Source organism: Lissotriton helveticus, chromosome 9, assembly GCF_964261635.1.
Source record: "Lissotriton helveticus chromosome 9, aLisHel1.1, whole genome shotgun sequence".
Classification (NCBI taxonomy): Eukaryota; Metazoa; Chordata; class Amphibia; order Caudata; family Salamandridae; genus Lissotriton; species Lissotriton helveticus.
Window position 1 is genome coordinate 1,272,258,765 of NC_136070.1, and position 26,059 is coordinate 1,272,284,823.

Consider the following 26,059-nt stretch of genomic DNA (forward strand, 5'->3'; position numbering starts at 1 on the left):
CCCAGCTGATCCTCTCCCTGACCAACGACCCCGCCTCCGCCAGAGCCAACCTGCACGAAGGGATGAAAGAGGTAGCCGAGTGGATGACGACCAGCCGCCTGAAACTGAACTCTGACAAGACGGAGGTCCTCATCCTGGGCTCTTCACCCTCCGCCTGGGACGACTCCTGGTGGCCTCCCGCCCTGGGCACCGCACCCAAACCGACAGACCATGCACGCAACCTGGGCTTCATCCTGGACTCCTCCCTCTCCATGACCAGGCAAGTCAACAACGTCTCCTCGGCGTGCTTCAACATCCTACGCATGCTACGGAAGATCTTCTGGTGGATCCCCACCGAGACCAGGAAGACCGTCACCCAGGCCCTCGTCACCAGCCGACTGGACTACGGCAACGCCCTCTACGCCGGTACCACCGCCAAGACCCAGAAGAGACTCCAGCGGATCCAGAACGCCTCAGCCAGACTCATCCTCGACATCCCACGAACCAGCCACATCACCGGACACCTGAGAGACCTTCACTGGCTCCCCGTCAACAAAAGAATCACCTTCCGCCTCCTCACCCACGCACACAAAGCCCTACACGACCAAGGCCCGAGCTACCTCAACAGCCGGATCAACTTCTACGCTCCCAAACGCCACCTCCGATCAGCCAACCACGCCCTCGCCGCCGTCCCCCGCATCCGAAGAGCGACTACAGGAGGAAGGTCCTTCTCCTACCTGGCCGCCAAGACCTGGAACTCCCTCCCGACCGACCTGCGCCTGACCCAAGACCACCTCTCCTTCAGGAAGAAGCTGAAGACCTGGCTGTTCGAGCAGTAGCGGCACCCCCCCCCCCAGCGCCTTGAGACCCTACGGGTATGTAGCGCGCTCTATAAGTGTCATTGATTGATTGATTGATCTATTAGCTCAGCAACAATACTCATTGTCGCTGCTGAGTCATGGAAGCCTTTGGATTCAGCGCATTTAAAACAGGATGGAAAAAAGACAGTTCGGAAGCATAGGAACACGTCCACACCTCCCCGGGGCACTAAAGTCCAACATGACCCATCAACCATGATCATTTGTCAATTTCATTACATACCAGAACATACCAGGTGAGTCTCGTTTCTTAACGCCTCATAAAAGCCGACATTGCAGTCCATGCAGAAAGGACCCCCGTAGCCGTGGTAGCACTCGCAGTGTCCGGAACCAGCTCGCGTCCCATCACCGTTGCATCTCCCGTTTCCATTGCACGGCTTCTCTGATCCACCAACGCAGGCTGCAGAAAATTCCAATAAATGGGTTTGGTTCACTAAAACAAAAGTGAAGTACTTTGACCCCTTCCCTTTCTCTCCCACAGCTTTCTGAAAAACAATTTTCATTAAACCTTTGCTTGCTTAGGTGTGCGCGACAAGGGCATAATGCAGGCTCCCGCAGCCCTTGCGGGGCAGGGTTGCCTTTTTGGGACTTCCAATTCAACCCAAGGCTTGTTAGAGTCTGAAATATAGGTGCTTCGGAGGACCCTAGCACATTCTGCAGAGAGGGTCCATCATTTTGCCGAGATCAGAGCAGATAATATGACGAATAGTCTAAAGTTGGAAGTAATACAATCTGGAAGAATTCCATCTTGCAGAACAAGGGTGAAACTTTCTGTTCAACACGTTTCGGCTCATTTGGCTTCGGTTGAAAAGTGCACATTCCACGCGCAGACTGATGCCTACACATCTGAAAGTTCTAATTTTGGATGATAACACCACCTCTTCCAAAAGCTTGTCAGGCGTTAGCTGGTAACGCACTCGGGTCTTGATTCACAGCACGTTTTAGGTCTCACCTACAAGACTGCGCATGTGCTGTCTGTTGCAAGACATATGGTTGGCTTAGAAAGAACAGAGGGAATTGGAGTCTGACCACTGCTTACCATTGGTTGGTTTTCTTGTCACTCCAATTTGCCTGCTTTTTATGCACGTCACAGTTTGTAATCTTGTGTTTGCCGCTGCCATGGAGTAAAGACTTTTAATATGGTGTTTGATTAGTTGGCTTCTATGCTTCCACTGCCTGCTTTTTGAGCACTACTTTTTCCAAATGGGTTAAAGATTCCGTCAGAGTGTGTGTGTTTTCTAGCAGTCTCCCTCGTGTACTCCTCTCCCCCAGCACTCTGTTTTGCTCTCTGTCACCTGTGTGCTCACCCATGTGTACTTTCTCCATTGTTTTCTCACACCTTGGTTCTTCCCCGACCCACACTACTCTCTCTCACCCCTTTATCATCTGCTTCCTCTCACCTGAGACCTCCGTATTGCTTAGCCCCACCCACACTCCCAAATTGTTTCCACCCCCCGAAAGCGTTGCTTCCACCCCATTCAGTCTCCCAATTTCTATATTAAAAACAAGAAAATAGCTTTCAAGACTTGTTTTTCTTTTCAGTTACCAATTCACCTGCGATCAGTAACAAAAAATAAAAGTGTCTGCGTCTTTTGGAAGGTACTAGCCTGCTTGGGATCAGTAACAAAAAATAAAAGTGTCTGCGTCTTTTGGAAGGTACTAGCCTGCGTGGTGCGTTAACCTACCAAATGACTAACCCTGGCCAATAAACTCTGCTCCGCTAGCGGAACTTACGGAGATTTGTTAACTACGCATTCCATTAACAACTCGGCTACTAAACTGCACCCAAAATTGCTTTGATAAAGCAATTTTTCATGCTAAAACGCATAGAACCAATTCACTAAAGTGAACTTTGAAGATTAAAATTATTAGGCAATGAGAGAGGTGATGATTTTGGGGTCCCCCCCTAACCTAGGGGGACGACCAAGCAGATGCCTTGACCACAAAGAGCACATCTTGCTGAACGGTTCAGTGGTGGTTCCATCCTCTTAGGACCAGCCCAATCACTGTTAAGGGCAAAAATACAGTCCAATCAAAGGCCCTGCAAAGCATTATGGGACGAGATTAGCAGTGGACAGTGAATATTATAGTATCCAATATCAGAATAATAATACAAAGAGCTGCAGTTCAACTAGTCGTTACTAGGTGTCACTAACAAGTCAAATGCGAAAGCACTGAAATTATTACATCAAGCTGCAGATCAAATAGTTGTTGCTAGGTGTCCCTCAAGTCAAATGCTTTTGCATTTGACTCATGAGGGACAACTAGGAACGACTAGTGGAACTGCAGCTTCATGAAAGGGTTTCAGTGCATTTGTATTTGACTCGTGAGGGACACCTAGTAACGACTAGTGGAACTGCAGCTTGATGTCGAAGCTGGTAGGAGAACTTGGCGAGATTAAAACAGATAAAAGGAGTACCAGCGAGCCTAGTAATGGTAACATCTAGTGCTGCAAGCATCAGGACAGTGGCAGCAGGTCATATAAATGGACAGTTTATCAATATCTCATTGGTAGATGAGGTTGGAATATAGGCAGGTGGAGACTGGATTGATATAAGCAGAAATCTGAAAGTAGTTCCCGAAAAATGAATAACAATTTTCAACAACTTCAACATCTCTTCTAACCCGATAGTGGTGCGTGAGCTTAAGCAAACATTTCTAGAACCCACAGACAAACTTCAAAAGGTGCTCACAGAGCGAGGACAGGAATGATACCAGCTGTCAATACTCTCCCCTGCCCGAGCAATACCACAAGCAATACCAACATACACAGACGCAAAAGACACAGGACAGCAGTAATCACACGGACCGAATGATTCAGGGCAGCAGTAATTACACAGACCTAAGTGACAGATGGCAGCAGCACTCACACAGACCCAAATGACACATGGCAGTAGTAAGCACACAGACCCGAATGACACAGGACAGCAGTAATCACACAGGCCCGAATGACACAGGGCAGCAGTAATTACACAGACCTAAGTGACACATGGCAGCAGCACTCACACAGACCTAAATGACACATGGCAGTAGTACGCACACAGACCCGAATGACACAGGACAGCAGTAATCACACAGGCCCGAATGACACAGGGCAGCAGTAATTACACAGACCTAAGTGACACATGGCAGCAATACTCACAAAGACCCAAATGACACATGGCAGTAGTACGCACACAGACCTGAATGACACTGGCAGCAGTACGCACACAGACCCGAATGACACAGGGCAGCAGTAATCACACAGACCGGAATGACACAGGGCAACAGCTCTCACACAGACCCAAATGACACAGGACAGCAGTAATCACACAGGCCCGAATTACACAGGGCAGCAGTAATTACACAGACCTAAGTGACACATGGCAGCAGCACTCACACAGACCTAAATGACATATGTCAGTAGTACGCACACAGACCCGAATGACACAGGACAGCAGTACACACACAGACCCGAATGACACAGGGCAGCAGTAATTACACAGACCTAAGTGACAAATGGCAGCAATACTCACACAGACCCAAATGACACATGGCAGTAGTACGCACACAGACCCGAATGACACAGGACAGCAGTACGCACACAGACCCGAATGACACAAGGCAGCAGTAATTACACAGACCTAAGTGACAAATGGCAGCAATACTCACACAGACCCAAATGACACATGGCAGTAGTACGCACACAGACCCGAATGACACAGGGCAGCAGTACGCACACAGACCCGAATGACACAGGGCAGCAGTATTCACACAGACCGGAATGACACAGGGCAGCAGCTCTCACACAGACCCAAATAACACAGGACAGCAGTAATCACACAGACCGGAATGAGACAGGGCTGCAGCATTCACACAGACCCGAATGACAGAGGGTAGCAGTATTCACACAGACCCAAACGGCAGAAAGCAGTAGTACTCACACAGACCGAAATGGCACATGGCAGCAGTACTCACACAGACCCATATTAAACAGGACAGCAGGACTCGCATACACAGACCGAATGACACAGTACAGAAGTACCAACATACACATATCCAAAAGACACAGTACAGCAGTACTCACACAGACTAAAATGCCACAGGACAGAAGTACTCACTTACACAGGCTCAATTAACACAGGACAGCAGTACCAACATACACAGACCCAAATGACACAGGACAGCGGTACCAACATACACAGACTCCAATGACACTGCACATGAGTGGCTGTACAGACAGACTTATAACCGTACTTACACAGACAATCTGGCCCAAAGGTGCCTGGAGGGCAGCAGACTTTCAGGGTGTCGAAACAGAGCCATTGCAAGAAGTCGGGGTATTTCTGCTGCCTGTGAGGTGATGGAAGAGACCAGGAATGGAAGAAGGAAGGAAGAAAAAAACACAAAGGGAAGCAAGTGTTACAAGTGTAATTTGAAGAAGTATTTAATATCAAGGCAGTGAACCACAACACACTATTGACTACATAGATAACTTTCCTCTCCACACCTTTAAGGGGCAGTCCTCCATCTTACCCACATACTTGTTTTGAGAGCAACATCTACCAATAAGAGGCTTTCTGTAATAAGTGTTTTCGACTGCATGAAAAACAATGTAGGACATGTCACCCTACGAACAGGACACGTCAACAGATAAACGTGTCTGTCCTGAACACTGTCCGCCGGGTTACCTAAAGTCCATACGGTCTACACTCATACCTTGATTACCTCCTGCTTCAGACACCTCCACCAAATATTCAAACAAAAAAAGGGGGGGGCAATGTACTAACACCAACTAGTATCACCCACACTAACACCAGCCAACCACAGCATTTAGGGAGAAGCTCAAAGAAACTAAGCTCAGAAGCACATGGGATTTAACCATATCTGCAATAGAATGACCTTCACACTGACCACTGTGGATGCCGCCCACGCCCCCGGGGGAAACACAGTCCAAGCTGAGATGTCTACACCTTCAACAAACTAGGCAGAGCACTTGAACAAACTTCAATGCTGGTGGATTTTATGTTATTAAGCGCTGTGATTATTCAGTCTGGAAAATGATTTGTTGTGTCTGGATGAACAGTTCATCTCAAAACAAGGAGATAGTTGATAACACGGCCAATTTCTGTGGTGGGAGAAAACAACAGTGACTCGGCACCCCAAAAATTATGGATGTATTATCAATTACCAAGGTGCATAGCAAACCAACACCTTTAATATGGACAATGAAATAGACAACAAATAGCAAGCAACACAAGAGTCTTTAATTCTGGTAAAAAATTATCGTCAACGCAATCAGGGCCGTATCATTATTCTGTTTTTTGCGCTGCACCGGGGAGGAAGGGATCTGTGCATTTCTTTTTCATACCTTCAGTGCATACCTTCACTCTGGATATCTCAGAGTTAGTGCATGGGCTGCAGACAGCAGAGCCCAGAGACACAAGGCAGTAATCGCTTCTTTGTGATTCGGATGTCAGCAAAACATGAAATAACTCGGTTATTTCATGAGGAAACAACAAGATTAAGATATGGCCTTGGACCCACATCTCTGGATAGAGTTTACTTCAACTGCGATCTTTAGAACTCGAGACACCATTGCGCAAATTATATTTTTTATGTTTGTATTTCCTATCATATCTGCCAATAAATGTCTAAATAATGTGTTTGTGTTTTCCAAATAAATGCTTTGTCTCCTTCAAAATCAACATCCTATTTTTTTGTCAAGTCCATATATGTGTGTGTAACTCAGCTTCAAACCTTCGAATCAGGTGGAAGGAACTTCTGAAATGCCTCTAATGCATTTTTGGGATCACTGACATAATATCGACGACACAAATATCGAGATACACAAATATCGAGTCAAAAATATCGATTGACAAAATATCGACTCCCTATCTTCAAACAGGTAAGTACCAAAATATCGACTCCAAAATATCGACTTACAAAAATATAGACTGTCAAAATATCGATTTTTTAAAATGTCTTAAAATTAAGTTAAAACTAATATAGTAATAAATATATTTAATATAAACTTAGAAATAATTATTAAAAAAATATAATTTTAATAAATAATTTATATAATTAAAAAAATTATATCACCAAAAATTACACACACACATATATATATATATATATATATATATATATATATATATATATATATATATATATATATAAACATATTATTAAATAAACATATATAACATTTTAGAAAATGTTTAAAATTTATTGTTACAACTATAGTGAGTTCAACTTTAGCAAAAGTGTTGGATAGCGTAGAGGTAAAATTTACTACTCCCACTCCAGTGGGTGCAACAGTAGGGAAAGCGCTGGATAGCGTAGAGGTTAAAATTACTATTCCCACTCCAGGGATGTATGACGTTACAACGCATACTTTTACAACGCCTACCATTACAACAAAACTTTTACAACGCAAAAACTTTTACAACGCATACATTTACAACGCAAGATTTTACAACGCATATACCTTTACAACGCATACCATTACAACATAAGTATTGGTAAGTATATAATAATTTTTTGAATATAAATTAATAAAAAATATTATAATATAATTTAATATAATTTAATTTTATTAAATAAATGTAATTTAAATGTAATTTTACTTTATTTTTACAAAGTACCCCTGTACCCCAAAAACCCAAAACTGACCCTGAACCCTAAAAATACCCCTTTACCCATAAACTGAAAACTGACCCTGAACCCTAAAAATACCCCTTTACCCGAAAACTGAAAACTGACCCTGAACCCTAAAAATACCCCTTTACCCAAAAACTGAAAACTGACCCTGAACCCTAAAAATACCCCTTTACCTACAAACTGAAAACTGACCCTGAACCCTAAAAATACCCCTTTACCCCAAAAACTGAAAACTGACCCTGAACCCTAAAAATACCCCTTTACCCAAAAACTGAAAACTGACCCTGAACCCTAAAAATACCCCTTTACCCAAAAACTGAAAACTGACCCTGAACCCTAAAAATACCCCTTTACCCCAAAAACTGAAAACTGTCCCTGAACCCTAAAAATACCCCTTTACCCCAAAAACTGAAAACTGACCCTGAACCCTAAAAATACCCCTTTACCCAAAAACTGAAAACTGACCCTGAACCCTAAAAATACCCCTTTACCCAAAAACTGAAAACTGACCCTGAACCCTAAAAATACCCCTTTACCCAAAAACTGAAAACTGACCCTGAACCCTAAAAATACCCCTTTACCTACAAACTGAAAACAGACCCTGAACCCTAAAAATACCCCTTTACCCCAAAAACTGAAAACTGACCCTGAACCCTAAAAATACCCCTTTACCCAAAAACTGAAAACTGACCCTGAACCCTAAAAATACCCCTTTACCCAAAAACTGAAAACTGACCCTGAACCCTAAAATTAAAATATTTATCAATTAATCAATTATAATTAATTACCAATTATATTTTAATTAATTACCAATTAATAATTAATTAACAATTAATTTTTAAAAAATATCAATAAATAAATTAACATATTTAATTAATTATAATTAAATTACTTCCCACCCTATTCCCCTATAAACCCACAACCCGCTACAGAAAATAAATTACTAAAATTAAAATATTTATCAATTAATCAATTATAATTAATTACCAATTATATTTTTATTAATTACCAATTAATAATTAATTAACAAATAATTCTAAATTATTATCAATAAATAAATTAACATATTTAATTAATTATAATTAAATTACTTCCCACCCTATTCCCCTATAAACCCACAACCCGCTACAGAAAATAAATTACTAAAATTAAAATATTTATCAATTAATCAATTATAATTAATTACCAATTATATTTTAATTAATTACCAATTAATAATTAATTAACAATTAATTCTAAATATATATCAATAAATAAATTAACATATTTAATTAATTAGAATTAAATTACTTCCCACCCTATTCCCCTATAAACCCACAACCCGCTACAGACTTATATTACATAAAAAATAAAAATTATTATTAACTTACCTTAAATTCGATATTTTTGTTGTCTATATTATGTCTAGTCGATATTATGTCCATTCTATATTTTTGATTCGATATTATGTCCATTCTAGTCGATATTAATTTTCTCTAGTCGATATTTTTGTTGTCTATATTATGTCTAGTCGATATTATGTCCATTCTATATTTTTTACTCGATATTCTGTCCAGTCGAAATAATTGACTCGATATTATGACTGTACACCGCATTTTTGACTGCACCAATTTTGTAAAAGTGCTGAGGGCTGAGTACAGTTAAGAGTGTGCCTCCTGGAATATGTGGTACAAAAGGGGGTGGTGATGGACGGAGCATCTGAACCAATCAAACACTCACACCCAGTCAACAGATCTGGGTTTAATCCATCACCGTTCTTTAGCCCACTCTGCCACCCCAGTTCAGACATGGCTATATGCAAATCAGTCTGACCCTGTGCCTCATGGGAACAGTCCAGCCCAAACTGCCAAGACATGCCTTCCCTGGACCGGAAACAAGCTTCCGAGGACCGGTTTCTGGCATTCCAGCCGTCTTCAGCCCGGCTTGCTTGAATCCAGTGGCAAAGTGAGCAAGGGCCTCACGTCTGAGCATACCCTGCCAACTTATGGCGAACAAAATGTGTGCTCGTCCAATTTTCTTCTCCAGTGCTAAAATGTGACAATACAGGAATCCAATGAGACATTCTTCTGAAGGTTCAAAAGTCACAAACAATAAAAGCCTTTTGAAATTCTGGAGGCAAAGAAGATAAGGAGGGGGTCAGCTTCAAGCTAGTTGTACGTGAGAATCAATAAGTGCGAGTAATGTACTGCAATGTTTGATCCTTACACTCTGCCTCCCTCCTTTCTTCAAAAACACCTCTACCCGCCACCCGGAATTCAAACTACGCTCTGCCTCTCTATCCCTTGCCCCGCTCCACCCTGTCCAGCACAAACGTACTTCTTGAACCACCATGTCTCCACCAGCTCCTCGTTCTGCTCCAACATGCGGTTGCAATCGAAGTTCGACTTGTCGCACACGGTCTCGATCACCTCCAAAAGTCGCGTCTCACTAGAAAGAGAAGCCAGAAAGAGAGGGTCAGTTTCAATATGAAATAGGTTTATGTTGGGTGCAGTGGAGCAGTGACCTTGATGAAACGTGCTAGACTATTGGTGAAAATGAAAAAATTGGGTTCAAATGCACTATTTTTATAGAGGAAGATACAAGTTGAGGATCCATGTGGAGGGGGGTGATAAATGCAATTATCCGGTGTCACAAACAGGTCAGGACTAACTTTTCTCTCCTTTCCCAGGTACAATTTTAACTCCACAGACCCTCTTTACCCATCCGTACTCTGCTATTCTCCATCCAAACTCAGTGCATTAGAAGCTCATTCATCCGTCTGTTACACTCCCACCGACTGTCCTGGGGCAAGGCTCATCCATGCGGCCATGCACTCGAAGATCAATATTTTAACTCGTCCCACAAGGTATTTCTCTAAACCTGTAGCATGGGCCCAATATCCTAAATTCAACTGTACAAAGATCCCCACAATCCCTACAAAGATATCACCCTCAAAGCCGTCTTAGCAGATAACCATGTTTACGTCTAGAAAGCGTGCTCCCAGGAAAACAAACTCCTTCATCCACCATTGTGATTAATTTATGATCATTAAAAAGTGGGCACTTTTTCCACGAAACAGAACTAGAGTATCTGATCTACATTATAACGCGATATCAAAAACAGCACATGTGTACCATGGGAAAGTCTTGAGTACACGGAAAGACAATAGTGATGCCAAGTCCATCAAGCTGAATGCGATTCTTTTCAGCTACCAAGATTGAAATAAGAGTTACCTAAATCAAGTTTCAATTGAGGAATATGGCCAACCTATGTAAAGCGTTCAATACGGTCTAAAATATTGGTTATCACTGACTTCCATCCTAGAAGAATCTCTTATTCTAATGACAAACAAACATATATTTTGGCTGCCCTCCTTTAAAGCTCAAAAGGGGTTATATTGCCCTTAAAAACCTAAACCGGCCTAACCTGAAATTTGCTCATCATCCCAGCTTGGACGAAACAGTCCAAAAATAAGATAAATGGAGACGAGAAACTGCCCAAGCGATCCAGTACCCAATAGGTTTTTTTTTTTAAGAGTTGTGGCACCAGTTGCACTTTAGAGCTCATCACCATCATTAATGCTTTATTCTAAAGTTCCTTTACTTGATGCACCAGACATGGAACGAGTGAGATCCTAGATACAATAAAGCTTGCTACACTCAACAGTTTGTTTAAAATTGCAATTCATAGGACTCGACACATGAGTAGCCTCCGAGCTGTGGAAAGGCGTGCATAACCAGAATCTGCTCAGCCATCATTAGGTGGATGAGGGTTACCATTCCTTATGTAGACTGAAAATCACCACTCCCAAGAAAACAAAACTCACAGTCCTTCACACACTTCCCTGGGATTCAGGGAAATTATGTCATGTCCAGAACCCTTGCTAAAGAATCCCAAAGTGTTGGTAAAATGGGAGATGTCCAGCTCTACCATCTTTCCACAGTCCCTTGTAATTCACAAGTGATTGAGCCTGCCATCGACTCGGTTCAATGAATGCATGGAGCGGCCGGGATCGAGGGCGTCTGAGCACAAGTATCACCGATTCTTAAATAACCAGTCAACAGCGGAGACCTCCTCTACAACTCCACAGTTCATTCCACACACCCCAAACCAAATGTATATTTTCCATAATATAAGTGGAACTTTGTGTTTTTACTGTATTATCTATAAACAAACCAATCCAGCCCGGGCACTACTGAGCGTGTGTGACCTTCGGACATCGAACCACAGCCATGACACAATCCTGAGAATATAGAAATAATAGCTGTTCAGATGGAAAAGATTGTGTTTTACTAGGATAGCTAAAAACTTTTCTACTTCATGCATTTTTTGCAGTGAGGTATTTACCCTTGAGCCTTAAAAGGGTGAGATTATGACCACAACGATCAAGGAAGCTTCATTAGACCCCCAAGTTTCTAATCAAACGTAAGCCAATTAGCACTCTTCCATTCTTGGCTAGAGTCAGTATTAACAACTAGTTCAAGGACTATCTAGAGCAAAAACTCAATCCTTTCGATCACTCAGGTTTCTACCCACATACAGGCATTGAAAAGGCAATTTTAGATGTTGAAGAGCAATGATAGATCTACGGGATGGGCCCCCTGGGACATTTAAGTCTGTAGAACATGGACTTCAGTGCAATAAGTCAGACCTAGAATTGAGGTTAGAGACGGGGAACTAGAATGGATCCAGCGCAGTGCTTGATTTGTAAACAGAATATCTGGCAGGGCTCTCGTCAGGAGGCCACTGCAGTTTGCACCACACATTGCCCCCTCCAGCGCTGCCAATGATAGTAAGAACACAACTGTTGACCATAACACTCCTACACGTCTGACAATTTCGGACTATTTCAGGCCCTCAAAGCTACAAGAATGGCTTTTAATGTATATTCAATTAACAATTAACTGTTGTTGTGGTCATCTCTAAATTAGCCAGACAGCACCACCTTGTGGCAGACTGTCAAAAGCACCTGTGTTGACAATTAAGTGCCAGTGCTGAGCACCGGAAACCACTGGCACAAATTAAGTAATGATATAGCAGCTTTTAACTAGCCATGTTCAATTCAGACAATTTAGATCGGATTCCAAAGATTTCCCCTCTGGAGCTCCTCAGGGTTTACACTCATGGATACTGAATGCTTAGATAGTCCTCTTGTGTAGTTAATCAAAACCAGTTCTCTGCTGTGCCAAGTGTACGATGATAACACATCGTCCTATAGAATTAGGTGGCACTGCCCAGGATGCAAAACCTGTGATGATAGGTCTATAAAACTTAAAGACCTGGATGAATCACTTATATCGTAAGGCTGCTAAGGCTGAAATGTTCCTCCATGGTGAAAAGATTCTCTGCTACTGTTTGGCCAGAACAATCCGGCATAGTCCGATCAGTGACACAGATGGTCAAGAACTCGGTTACTACTTTTGACCCTTTTTTATGCTTTGACTCTCAGGTTTCTGTAGTCATTACGCTTGATCAACTCTGTAGTGTTTGATAAGAGTGCCTATTCTTAAATACTCCATGCCATACTCTACTAATGTAAGATATGCTAATTTCAATCTTATTCTAATGTTCCTTAGCATTCCTGAACAGGCAACACCACAATATGGACAAATTTCAAGCTATTCACAACAATCCTAAATTGGGAATTATTAAGTGGAAACTCGTGCAAGATTGGCAGTAGAATGCTAAGCTAGGCAGGAGTAAAACTCTAGGCTGTATTACTTCAGACTTGCATCACGCAACATCCTTTTACTGTTTTAAATGGAAATTAAAAGAAGAATAAATAAAAAGTGGCCCGTGAGGAGACTTTATTATTTATCCCAGTGTTATTCCGCACAGTAACTAATTGTTATGTGTACAGTTAGTGTTATGCGTTTTTGTATTGTTTGATGAAAGCTGTGAACATAAACTTGTTTTTGCAATATGCGTTTCCAAATACTTTTACTACTACACAAAAAGACAGCGGCATATTTATGTAGTTTTCGCGCAGCGTGCCACCTCGCTGCACTGCGTGAAAGGGCAAGAATGTGCTTTATTCAACATAATACAATGCATTCCTGTCCTTTCCCTGCACTGGCGACATTTGGCAGCCTAGCGCCAATGCAGGCACCCTTGCGCAATTGTGCATGTATGCCTGCGTTGGAAGCAGGATTGTTTTTGTGCAAGAAGGGGCAGCTTCCTGTACAAAAACAATCCAATAACGCATTTTCCTCTTTCTTTCTGCAGCATACATAAAAAGACGAACTAACAAGGAGAAATAAAGATATTTCTCCTGGTTACTCCTCACTTGAAGAGGTGCAGCATTTTGATCCAGTCCCAGGCTTACCACTAATGGTAAATCTGGCAATGCACCAAAATCCATGGGTGGGTGTGTGGGAACTCCCCCGTTCCACCAATGGAAGACTTCCCTGGGGCAGAGTTAACGCAATGCAGCGATTTGCACTGCATCGTGTTTCGATGGGTTTATGAAGCCACCACAGGCCTAGCACTGTGTCCGGCATGCCTTGATAAATTAAACTTAGGAGTTGCGTTGCACTTGAACCAGTTGCGGGGCTCAAGGGTGACGCAACTAATACATAAATATGTCCCTTAGTTTACAACTAAATTAACCCATGGCACACCTCAAATTTTAAAAAGAATCATTAAATTGGCTTAACGCCAGGTCCATAATAATAATAAATAATAAAGACATTTATAAAGCGCTATGGTTACGCCATCCCGGCGTGTCCCCGCGCGAGAGAGAGAAGGAGCTCGCCAGGGGAGAGGTCGGTACATGGCCAGAAACACTAAAGTAGACTTACAAGGAGAACAGATGTGTTTTCAGTTGACGGCGAAATTTGGTTTCAGATGGCTCCAGGCGGAGACTGGTGGGAAGTTTGTTCCAGCCTATCGCCGCCGCCACTCTAAAGGACCGACCTCCCATTTTTACTCTCCTATAGCGGTGGGTCACAAGCGTGCCCATTCCGCCTGACCTAAGCGGTCTGCGTTTAGCACATACCAGGTAGCCAGACCGTGGGTTTCTGTAAATCCAGTTAGTTTCTCCAGCATTTTTGTTCGCAAAAAATGTACTCTAAAAAAATTGCTTGCTATCGGATCTAACAAAATCATGTCCGACCTGTGACGTACCCTGCCCACAGACTACCAGCCTCTCAGATGCATCGGACTGTGGTAGCGTTTCAGCTTGGATGTTAAGCTGACTGTTCACTGCCCACCAGTAAAACCACAGTGTGCCTGTGAAGGGGTGACATGCAGCCTGTTGAAGCACACAGAGAGGTTACCGTGCACCTGTGCCCTTCTGCAGCCCACAGGGTGGAGGCTTGTCGAAGAGCAGCTGCAGGGAGCCGTGGTAATGACAGGGGAGGTGTCCCTCCGGAGCAACCCTCCCGGTGGACGAGCAAATCATACCATTCCTAAAACAGATACAATTATCTGCCTGCTGAACGCGCTCGCTCTGCACTCCTGAGGCCGTGTACCCTCTCAGAAGCCAGCTCGTGGCACATGGCATCAAACTGCCCCGTTCCCCTGGGGCGCTTTGGTGCCACTGTTGGCAGCCAAGAGAACAGCTGCATCCATTGCTAAGATATGTGGAAGAGACAGTGTCTGAGAAGCGCAAGGACGGCCAAGGTCAAAGAAGACCACTTCACGTCTGCAACTTTGCCTCACTCCGAAAGCGCCTCCCATTTCAATGCCAAGCATTTGCAGATCTTGTAACAGACAGGTTCAGCTATTTACCAGACCTCATGTCAACACAACGTACAACAAAATAAACTGTGATGAAACAACAACTCCCTCAGCCCTTGGCTTGTTTGGGTAAGCACCATTCTGTAGCGTCCTCCCCTGCCCAGGTACTCACCAATGACTACGCCACACATTAAGCTTAGTATAACACGTCTTTATTCTTCTGAACTGAACATTCTAAACCTGCATTCCCTTCATTACGCTCTAATGCTTACGCCTCAGTTCTACGAGTCCATCAGGAGTCACAAGGGTTCCATCATTACAAACTCACACAACACTACACCTTCTAGCATGGGCCTGCCCTTCAGCGTTTTTTAGGTTGTTCGGCATAAGTTTATTTTTTTTCTATGAATTTTTCCCCTGATGCGGAGGTGAAATCTAGTACCTCCTGAGTGTTGCCTTTGTAAGTTAATTGCTGTATCACTATAATACGTGTGGGGTTCCCCTCATGGGTCAATAGAACTCTGTATAAGGTTTGTAAAATGACTCTTGCCTAACTCATCCTTCTGACTTCTGTGGCACCTCTGACCCCCTCCACACCCCCCCCGACCACCCCAACATTTGAAGACTCTCCAAGCCCCAACCACACAGGAAAGCTTAGCTCTGGTAGCAGCTGCAGGCCAATCTGCAACCCCCTCTTTCTGTGACATCACATGCACCATATATGGCAGCATGTGACCTCTCACACCACACTCTCGCAACCAGACTCCACGATGTCAGTATACAAGAAACCGCCCTCGACTGGATCCGCTCCTTTCGCTCCAGCAGAACCCAAAAGGATCAGACTCCCCCCCCCCTTCCTCTCCGATCCTATAGAGATCAACTGTGGAGTACCCCAAGGATCCTCACTCAGCCCGAGCTCTTCAACATCTACATGGCCCCCTTCGCTGCCATCGTCAGACAGCATGGGCTCAGCATAGTATCCTACGCCGATGACACTCCGCTCATCCTCTCTCTCACGAAGAACACCAGACTCAGCTTCCAAGATGGAATGAAAGATGTTGCAGCATGGATGAGCGACAGCTGCCTAAGACTGAACTAGAAGAAGATGGAGGTCCACGTCCTCGGACCCTCCCCCACTGTGTGGGACAGCTCCTGGTGGGGGCCACCAGGAGCTGTCCCACTCAGAGACCCTCCCACCACGACGGACCGCCCAGAACCTCAGCAGCATTTTAGACTCCTCCCTCACCATGACCCACCAGACCAACGCCATCACCTACACATTCTTCAACTCTCTCCGCAAGACCTTCAAGTGGATCCCCCGCGAATGCAGAAAGACCGCCACCCACGCACTCATGACCAGCAGACTGGACTATGGCAACGTCCTCTACGCTGGAATCAACAGAACCCTGCTATACAAGCTCCAAACCATCCAGAACACCGCAGACAGACTCGTCCTCGGAACCTCACAACACAAGCACATGACCCAGCACCTACGAGACCTACACTGGCTCCCCATCGAGAAGAAAGTAACATTCAAGCTACTCACCCACGCTGTTGGACTTGGCCCTCTTGGCAGGGTCATCCCTAAACTTTTTGCCTTCCTCCAATACTCTCTCTGACCTGTTTTTGTTGGTTTAATGACTCTGGGCACTTTACCACTGCTGACCAGTGCTAAAGTGCATATGCTCTCCCTATGTAAAGTGTATATGTGATTGATTTCCATGATTGGCTCATTGGATTTACTGTCAGTCCCCAGTCAAGTGCACCAGGAGTGCCAGGGCTTGTAAAAGCCAATACTGCTAGTGGGCCTGCAGCGCTGGTTGCGCCACCCACAGAAGCAGCCTTTTAAAATGTGTCTAGGGTCTGCCATTGCAGAATCCTGTTTTCCACAACGAACCTCTGCCCAACTAGAAGGAGAAGAAGACGCTGGAAGGACTGGCCTGCTGCTTGCCTTACTGAGGAAGGAGAGGAAAAGACTTGCTGAAAAGACTTTGCTGACTTGTGCTAGAAACTTTCTCCAAGGGCTTGACTGAGCTTGCCCCCTGACCTGAGCCACAGGATCATCTGGCTCAACCTGCTCTCTGCCCGTCTACCGGTATCTGTGAGTATTTCTGCCCCCGCCGGAGCCGTGACCCTGGTGCCCCCAGCCCCTCCTCGAGGCCGTGACCAACTGTGTTTCCCCGTCCCCGCCGAGGAAGAGCCCCGGTCCGCCGAGCCGCCCTTCCCCCGCTGTGGGAAATCACTGTATCACCTCGCCTTTGGAGGCTCGCTGGTGTGCCCCCCACACTCCCGCCTGAAGCCCCCACCGGACCCCAAAGACCCAGAAAACAGATCCCCCGAAGTCCGGACGCCTCCTCCCAAGGATCTTCACCGGGCTTGGGGCCCGCAATGTTTTATTTCCCCATACGCTGATCACAAAGGTACGTGCCTACCCCTGAGAAGGCCTTGGGTTAGGCCCTGGGTTTCTCGAGGCTGAGAGCCCCCACCTCCGGAAAAGGCCCTGGGTTCCTCGAGGCTCCTCTCATCGCCTCCCTGCTCCTCACTGCATCTGAGAGCCCCCACCTCCGGAAAAGACCCTGGGTTTCTCGAGGCCCCTCTCTGGTCTCCATTCAACCCGCACCGCGAGATGCGTGAGTCGCGGTAGGGTCTCGCTCATTTTCACCGGGGAAAGCGCACAGAAGCGCTAAGAAGCGGCCAGGGAGTCCTAAAGAGGCCTCAGGGACTAAGAACAGTTTGAAAGAACTAAGAGAACCGTTTTTGAAGTAAAAGAGACTAAGAAGCAATATCTGAACTGTAAACAAAGAGAACACTTGCCTATTTACAACCTTGTGGCTTAGCAAAACGTTATCAATGGTCTTGTGATAAATACTTGCCTACCCATCCTAATTACTGCAACTAAATTCTGTTCTTAGTCCCGCTGTCCGTAGTCAGCCTACCTGTGTACTGCTGTGCTCGATGCTTCTAAATGTGTTGAGCGCCCCGCTTCATGACGCGTGTTGTTTCTTGTCTTACACTCGGTGCTGAAAACCAATCACTCAGGTATCTTCCAGCCCGCCCAGAGTGGTGGAAGTGGCGCAGAGTAGCCCAGCTAGGTCCTGTAGTAGTGAGAGGGGTGTAGGGCCTCACGTCCTGTCCTTAAGGGGAAGGAGTGAGAATGGGTTTTGTCCCGGTAGTGCCCAACCTCAGTCTCAGAGCCTGGATGGTTCTTTAAGGGAACACCAGGTGGGGAGCCTAGGCTGTCCGGATGAGTCACCCCTCTGAGGGGGATCTCTCAGTGGCTAGAGAACGTGGAGACTCTGTAAGCAGAGCTCCAGTAGTTCTGGTGTCTGGCAGTACCGCTCCAGTTGGGGGGGTCCAGAGGTCCAGAGGTCCAGATGGAGGGGTGAGAGGGGGAAAGAGTCCCCAGTGGAAGAACCAGTGGGTCAGGGGCCAGCTAGAATAATATTCCACATTTGTAAAGCGCACAATCACCCGTTAGGGTCTCTAGGTGCTGGGGGCCGTCGGGAAGATTAAGCGAGTTATTGCCCAGAGTCACATGGTGCTGGGCTAACCTGCCGCCGGAGGGGCTACAGCCCCAGGAAGTGACCATGGTGACACCACTTCTGTCCTGGGGGATCTTCGCGCACAGTCAGATGGACAGGGGATGGGAGATCGGTGCCAGGCAGACTGTCACACAACACAGGAAGTATGTGTTACCCTCAGGGGGGGCATGTGTGCTCCCCAGGAAGTCCTGGTGTGCCAGGTGAGGGTTCGACTGCAGGGTTGGGTCCCTGAGTTGGGAAGCCAGGTTCAGAGGCTGTCTGACCTGGAGGGTGGGACCACTGTAATCAGTGTCGCTACCAGTCTGTCTTTTTGGTGTGCCACTCCAGGTGGGAGGGTACAACCGTCTGGAAGGGGGTGCAGAGGGAGGGAGTCCTCGCCTCTGACCCCGGTTCAACTAGAGGGTTTAGACCCTAGGATAGAGGGCCAGGTGCAGGGTGTCCCCCCTGACCGCGTACCCCAGTTGCAGGATAGCAATTGTGCAGGTCACCTACCACAGGTGCCCTGGCAATTCTGGAAGGGGGTACCACTCCAGGTGGGAAGGTACAGAGCCCCAAGGAGGAGGACCGGGTATGGGAGAGCCCACCCCAGTTTTTGGTCCAGCCACCAGGTACAGACCTGGGGCTGGTGGGTCAGTGCCAGGATGACATACCTGACCTGACAGGAGGAAGAGTGGACAAAGGGTGCCAAGCACCTGGGGCTACTGCCCCCCGCTCTCCGAGGCCACAGAGGTTTGGGAGCCCTGAGAGGCATAAGGCCTGGGTCTCAGCCCTGACTACTGTCAGTGGCCATTGTGATTTGATGACTATCGGTTGGGACACACCTGTGAGAAAGTTAGGGTTAGATGCTGCACAGGTGGTGTCCACAGAGGAAGAGAATGGTGCCCCATGGATTAGCTGGGTGGACCCTGAGAGTATGGACAGAGGATTTGAAATAGGTTCAGATTGGCGTAGAACTGGAATGTGCCCCTGCTGTTGCGGGCCAGGTCCATGTTCTATCGCCCAAAGCAGGGAAGCCCATCACAGTGGTGATTGGTCTACCCTGCGTTTTGGCTGGAAGGGGGTTGTGTTGGACTTGGCCCTCTTGGCAGGGTCATCCCTAAACTTTTTGCCTTCCTCCAATACTCCCTCTGACCTGTTTTTGTTGGTTTAATGACTCTGGGCACTTTACCACAGCTGACCAGTGCTAAAGTGCATATGCTCTCCCTATGTAAAGTGTATATGTGATTGATTTCCATGATTGGCTCATTGGATTTACTGTCAGTCCCCAGTCAAGTGCACCAGGAGTGCCAGGGCTTGTAAATGCCAATACTGCTAGTGGGCCTGCAGCGCTGGTTGCGCCACCCACAGAAGCAGCCTTGGAAAATGTGTCCAGGGTCTGCCATTGCAGAATCCTGTTTCCCACAACGAACCTCTGCCCAACTAGAAGGAGAAGAAGACGCTGGAAGGACTGGCCTGCTGCTTGCCTTACTGAGGAAGGAGAGGAAAAGACTTGCTGAAAAGACTTTGCTGACTTGTGCTAGAAACTTTCTCCAAGGGCTTGACTGAGCTTGCCCCCTGACCTGAGCCACAGGATCATCTAGCTCAACCTGCTCTCTGCCCGTATCTGTGAGGATTTCTGCCCCCGCCGGAGCCGTGGCCCTGGTGGCCCCAGCACCTCCTCGAGGCCGTGACCAACTGTGTTTCCCCGTCTCCGCCGAGGAAGAGCCCCGCTCCGCTGAGCCGCCCTTCCCCCGCTGTGGGAAATCGTCGTGTCACCTCGCCCCGTTCTGGGAAGGACTGTGTGTGACATTGATCCACATTCAGTCCATCACTTGTTGTTTTTGCAATTGCTGCCCTAAGTGCGCTGGGGATGTCCCAGGCACTCCACACCACTTGGAGTCAAGCTAGCCGGGCTGAAGAGAGGTGTTACCTCGAAACCGGTCCGGTCCTCGGATGCTTGATTCCGTTCTGGGAAGGACATGGCTTTTGTAGTTCGGACTGGACTGTTCCCATGGGGCAACAGGGTCAGAGCTGATTTGCATATCGCCATTGTCTAACCCAGGGTGGTGTGGAGTGCAAAAAAACGATGGATTTGGGCCCAGATCTTTTGACTGGGGGAGTGTGTGACATTGATCCACATTCAGTCCATCACTTGTTGTTTTTGCAATTGCCGCCCTAAGTGCGCTGGGGATGCCCAGACGTGGGTCCCAGGCACTCCACACCACTTGGAGTCAAGCTAGCCGGGCTGAAGAGAGGTGTTACCTCGAAACCGGTCCGGTCCTCGGATGCTTGATTCCGTTCTGGGAAGGACATGGCTTTTGTAGTTCGGACTGGACTGTTCCCATGGGGCAACAGGGTCAGAGCTGATTTGCATATCGCCATTGTCTAACCCAGGGTGGTGTGGAGGGCAAAAAAACGATGGATTTGGGCCCAGATCTTTTGACTGGGGGAGTGTGTGACATTGATCCACATTCAGTCCATCACTTGTTGTTTTTGCAATTGCCGCCCTAAGTGCGCTGGGGATGCCCAGACGTGGGTCCCAGGCACTCCACACCACTTGGAGTCAAGCTAGCCGGGCTGAAGAGAGGTGTTACCTCGAAACCGGTCCGGTCCTCGGATGCTTGATTCTGTTCTGGGAAGGACATGGCTTTTGTAGTTCGGACTGGACTGTTCCCATGGGGCAACAGGGTCAGAGCTGATTTGCATATCGCCATTGTCTAACCCAGGGTGGTGTGGAGTGCAAAAAAACGATGGATTTGGGCCCAGATCTTTTGACTGGGGGAGTGTGTGACATTGATCCACATTCAGTCCATCACTTGTTGTTTTTGCAATTGCCGCCCTAAGTGCGCTGGGGATGCCCAGACGTGGGTCCCAGGCACTCCACACCACTTGGAGTCAAGCTAGCCGGGCTGAAGAGAGGTGTTACCTCGAAACCGGTCCGGTCCTCGGATGCTTGATTCCGTTCTGGGAAGGACATGGCTTTTGTAGTTCGGACTGGACTGTTCCCATGGGGCAACAGGGTCAGAGCTGATTTGCATATCGCCATTGTCTAACCCAGGGTGGTGTGGAGTGCAAAAAAACGATGGATTTGGGCCCAGATCTTTTGACTGGGGGAGTGTGTGACATTGATCCACATTCAGTCCATCACTTGTTGTTTTTGCAATTGCCGCCCTAAGTGCGCTGGGGATGCCCAGACGTGGGTCCCAGGCACTCCACACCACTTGGAGTCAAGCTAGCCGGGCTGAAGAGAGGTGTTACCTCGAAACCGGTCCGGTCCTCGGATGCTTGATTCCGTTCTGGGAAGGACATGGCTTTTGTAGTTCGGACTGGACTGTTCCCATGGGGCAACAGGGTCAGAGCTGATTTGCATATCGCCATTGTCTAACCCAGGGTGGTGTGGAGTGCAAAAAAACGATGGATTTGGGCCCAGATCTTTTGACTGGGGGAGTGTGTGACATTGATCCACATTCAGTCCATCACTTGTTGTTTTTGCAATTGCCGCCCTAAGTGCGCTGGGGATGCCCAGACGTGGGTCCCAGGCACTCCACACCACTTGGAGTCAAGCTAGCCGGGCTGAAGAGAGGTGTTACCTCGAAACCGGTCTGGTCCTCGGATGCTTGATTCCGTTCTGGGAAGGACATGGCTTTTGTAGTTCGGACTGGACTGTTCCCATGGGGCAACAGGGTCAGAGCTGATTTGCATATCGCCATTGTCTAACCCAGGGCGGTGTGGAGTGCAAAAAAACGATGGATTTGGGCCCAGATCTTTTGACTGGGGGAGTGTGTGACATTGATCCACATTCAGTCCATCACTTGTTGTTTTTGCAATTGCCGCCCTAAGTGCGCTGGGGATGCCCAGACGTGGGTCCCAGGCACTCCACACCACTTGGAGTCAAGCTAGCCGGGCTGAAGAGAGGTGTTACCTCGAAACCGGTTCGGTCCTCGGATGCTTGATTCCGTTCTGGGAAGGACATGGCTTTTGTAGTTCGGACTGGACTGTTCCCATGGGGCAACAGGGTCAGAGCTGATTTGCATATCGCCATTGTCTAACCCAGGGTGGTGTGGAGTGCAAAAAAACGATGGATTTGGGCCCAGATCTTTTGACTGGGGGAGTGTGTGACATTGATCCACATTCAGTCCATCACTTGTTGTTTTTGCAATTGCCGCCCTAAGTGCGCTGGGGATGCCCAGACGTGGGTCCCAGGCACTCCACACCACTTGGAGTCAAGCTAGCCGGGCTGAAGAGAGGTGTTACCTCGAAACCGGTCCGGTCCTCGGATGCTTGATTCCGTTCTGGGAAGGACATGGCTTTTGTAGTTCGGACTGGACTGTTCCCATGGGGCAACAGGGTCAGAGCTGATTTGCATATCGCCATTGTCTAACCCAGGGTGGTGTGGAGTGCAAAAAAACGATGGATTTGGGCCCAGATCTTTTGACTGGGGGAGTGTGTGACATTGATCCACATTCAGTCCATCACTTGTTGTTTTTGCAATTGCCGCCCTAAGTGCGCTGGGGATGCCCAGACGTGGGTCCCAGGCACTCCACACCACTTGGAGTCAAGCTAGCCGGGCTGAAGAGAGGTGTTACCTCGAAACCGGTCCGGTCCTCGGATGCTTGATTCCGTTCTGGGAAGGACATGGCTTTTGTAGTTCGGACTGGACTGTTCCCATGGGGCAACAGGGTCAGAGCTGATTTGCATATCGCCATTGTCTAACCCAGGGTGGTGTGGAGTGCAAAAAAACGATGGATTTGGGCCCAGATCTTTTGACTGGGGGAGTGTGTGACATTGATCCACATTCAGTCCATCACTTGTTGTTTTTGCAATTGCCGCCCTAAGTGCGCTGGGGATGCCCAGACGTGGGTCCCAGGCACTCCACACCACTTGGAGTCAAGCTAGCCGGGCTGAAGAGAGGTGTTACCTCGAAACCGGTCCGGTCCTCGGATGCTTGATTCCGTTCTGGGAAGGACATGGCTTTTGTAGTTCGGACTGGACTGTTCCCATGGGGCAACAGGGTCAGAGCTGATTTGCATATCGCCATTGTCTAACCCAGGGTGGTGTGGAGTGCAAAAAAACGATGGATTTGGGCCCAGATCTTTTGACTGGGGGAGTGTGTGACATTGATCCACATTCAGTCCATCACTTGTTGTTTTTGCAATTGCCGCCCTAAGTGCGCTGGGGATGCCCAGACGTGGGTCCCAGGCACTCCACACCACTTGGAGTCAAGCTAGCCGGGCTGAAGAGAGGTGTTACCTCGAAACCGGTCCGGTCCTCGGATGCTTGATTCCGTTCTGGGAAGGACATGGCTTTTGTAGTTCGGACTGGACTGTTCCCATGGGGCAACAGGGTCAGAGCTGATTTGCATATCGCCATTGTCTAACCCAGGGTGGTGTGGAGTGCAAAAAAACGATGGATTTGGGCCCAGATCTTTTGACTGGTGTGGTAAATAAATAAATAATACCCTATTTTTGACTAGACGTATATCATAACAGATAGCTCAAATAAATAAGAGTCAAGATTCGAGGTAGTGGGAGTTTTGCAGGTTTAATACAGCATAAGGACAGGAACAGGACAACCTGCATAGGAATAGGATGACAGGGCCCAGCAGCTGCTGGGGCTGGATCTGGGATGAGCGCGCTGACTTTTAATAAAAATACATGAGCATATATACATAACGTGAACACATAGCATTACATTGCAGTAGGCGTAGCAGTGGGTGGAGCAGAAGGCATGACGCGAAACAGTCGCGAAAGATAAGGGCTAAAGAGGGTGTAACTGGGTGTGCACATAGACATGTGATGCAAATGTAACAGAATATGTCATGAATGGGCGGAAACATTGGAGGGGGCTACCTAAGGAGCCGGGACCTCTAACCTGATGGTGCGCGCAAACTGGCAATGACGTATTACTAGGAGAAGCTGGGGGCTATGAACTCTGTGCTAGGAGCAGAGACTGAAGTCTGGAGGGTCGGAGCGACATGTACCTAAACCCTATCTGGTATCTAATGTTTAGGGAACATGTTGATATAAACTAGAAGTCATGAGGGGAAAAGCTAACAGACTCTAAGGCTAGAGCATGCATTTATTCTACATGTAGTGCGTGGTGAAGAATATTAAATGACCATTAAATACAGTATTTCTCTTAACATGGGGCCGAGTAGGCTAGACAATGACGGAAACTATTGATGCGATTCAGTAGTTTTAGGAATGCAGGGAAGGAGGGCTGAACTGATAGCTGGAATCATAACATAGTCTTGGCAGACTCAGAGGCAGAGCCAAGCTGCACCGGGCACTGCGAGGCAGGAAGTAAGTGAAGGGTCGAGGATACAGGTGGGGGCTGTATCCCTCCTCAGCGAGGTTTCAGGAGACAGGAGCTGAATCTGATGTCCAGGCCCTTTTGAGGCCTAGAAACGGGGACTTTATAATAAAATAACGTGCACACTGAGAAACGTGGCAACGTAGCTTTACATAGGCCTGATATTCGTAGTATTCACGAGGACTGGAAACTGGCATACTAGAGGTGGACACAACTGTAATTGCGTCATTAATCGGACATGGGGAGTACATATGCATATTTAATCATGCACACATAACATATGATGGATGACACGTAGGGACACAGAACATGGCAAAATTTACTTTTCCACATTCCCTCCTTGTCACTACGTTTCCATCAGGAAACATCAATATTCATGATACCATCTATCATTTCATACAGTACCATTTGTTCATCTCGAATTGTCTTGGAACGAGATTTAGAACGGGACTTGGGACTAGGAATACAAGAGGTAGCACACATGCCGCAAATCGCAGGGCCACATTGTATACAGAGGCAGCAGCTGAATATGATCGCTACTGCAATACCTAGAAAGGACAAGACTTTCCATCCCCATGCGGAAATTATATTCCAGAACCAACCGGACCATGTCCAGGTGCCTGGATCTTGGTGTAACAGATGGGCAATTTTATGAAGTCTGGTTATAGCTGAATAAACAGACGGCGCGTTATTTGGAATGAAAATGCAGCAACTGGATCCGATGAGTCTACAGGCCCCGCCCCTATCGGCCAGTATGACGTCAAGGCCGAGACGATTCTGGAGCACAACAATTCTCATAAAGGATTGCTCTTCGGTTAAGTTACCTAGAGCGGAGGCAGTCTCATCTACTACAGCTTCAAGGGTTCTTGTTAACCTACGGATTAGCTTACTATTTACAACTGTACCTAAATAAGGGAAAACACCTTTATCAATATCAATGAATTGCTCTGCAGCAGTTTCAGTATAGTCGACAATCGGGAGATTTCTCTTGTGTCTAGTATGTACTAGGTAGGAATTCCTATGGTAGTCAGGTGGGGCTAGAAAAACAGGTGGCAGTAGGAAGGCAAT

The 26,059-nt window shown here is 46.9% G+C and overlaps 1 protein-coding gene across 1 annotated transcript in view; it reads right to left on the minus strand.

Annotated features, from left to right (window-relative positions):
* The window catches only part of CRELD1 (CRELD disulfide isomerase 1), a 100,237-nt gene that overhangs the window by 27,350 nt on the left and 46,828 nt on the right, over positions 1-26,059 (minus strand). The window contains exons 4-6 of the mRNA XM_078661837.1: positions 9,816-9,926; positions 5,098-5,189; positions 1,081-1,257 (exon numbers count right to left, since the gene is read on the minus strand). Coding sequence (XP_078517963.1) covers positions 1,081-1,257; positions 5,098-5,189; positions 9,816-9,926 — 380 coding nt within the window. The remainder of the gene's footprint in view (positions 1-1,080; positions 1,258-5,097; positions 5,190-9,815; positions 9,927-26,059) is intronic.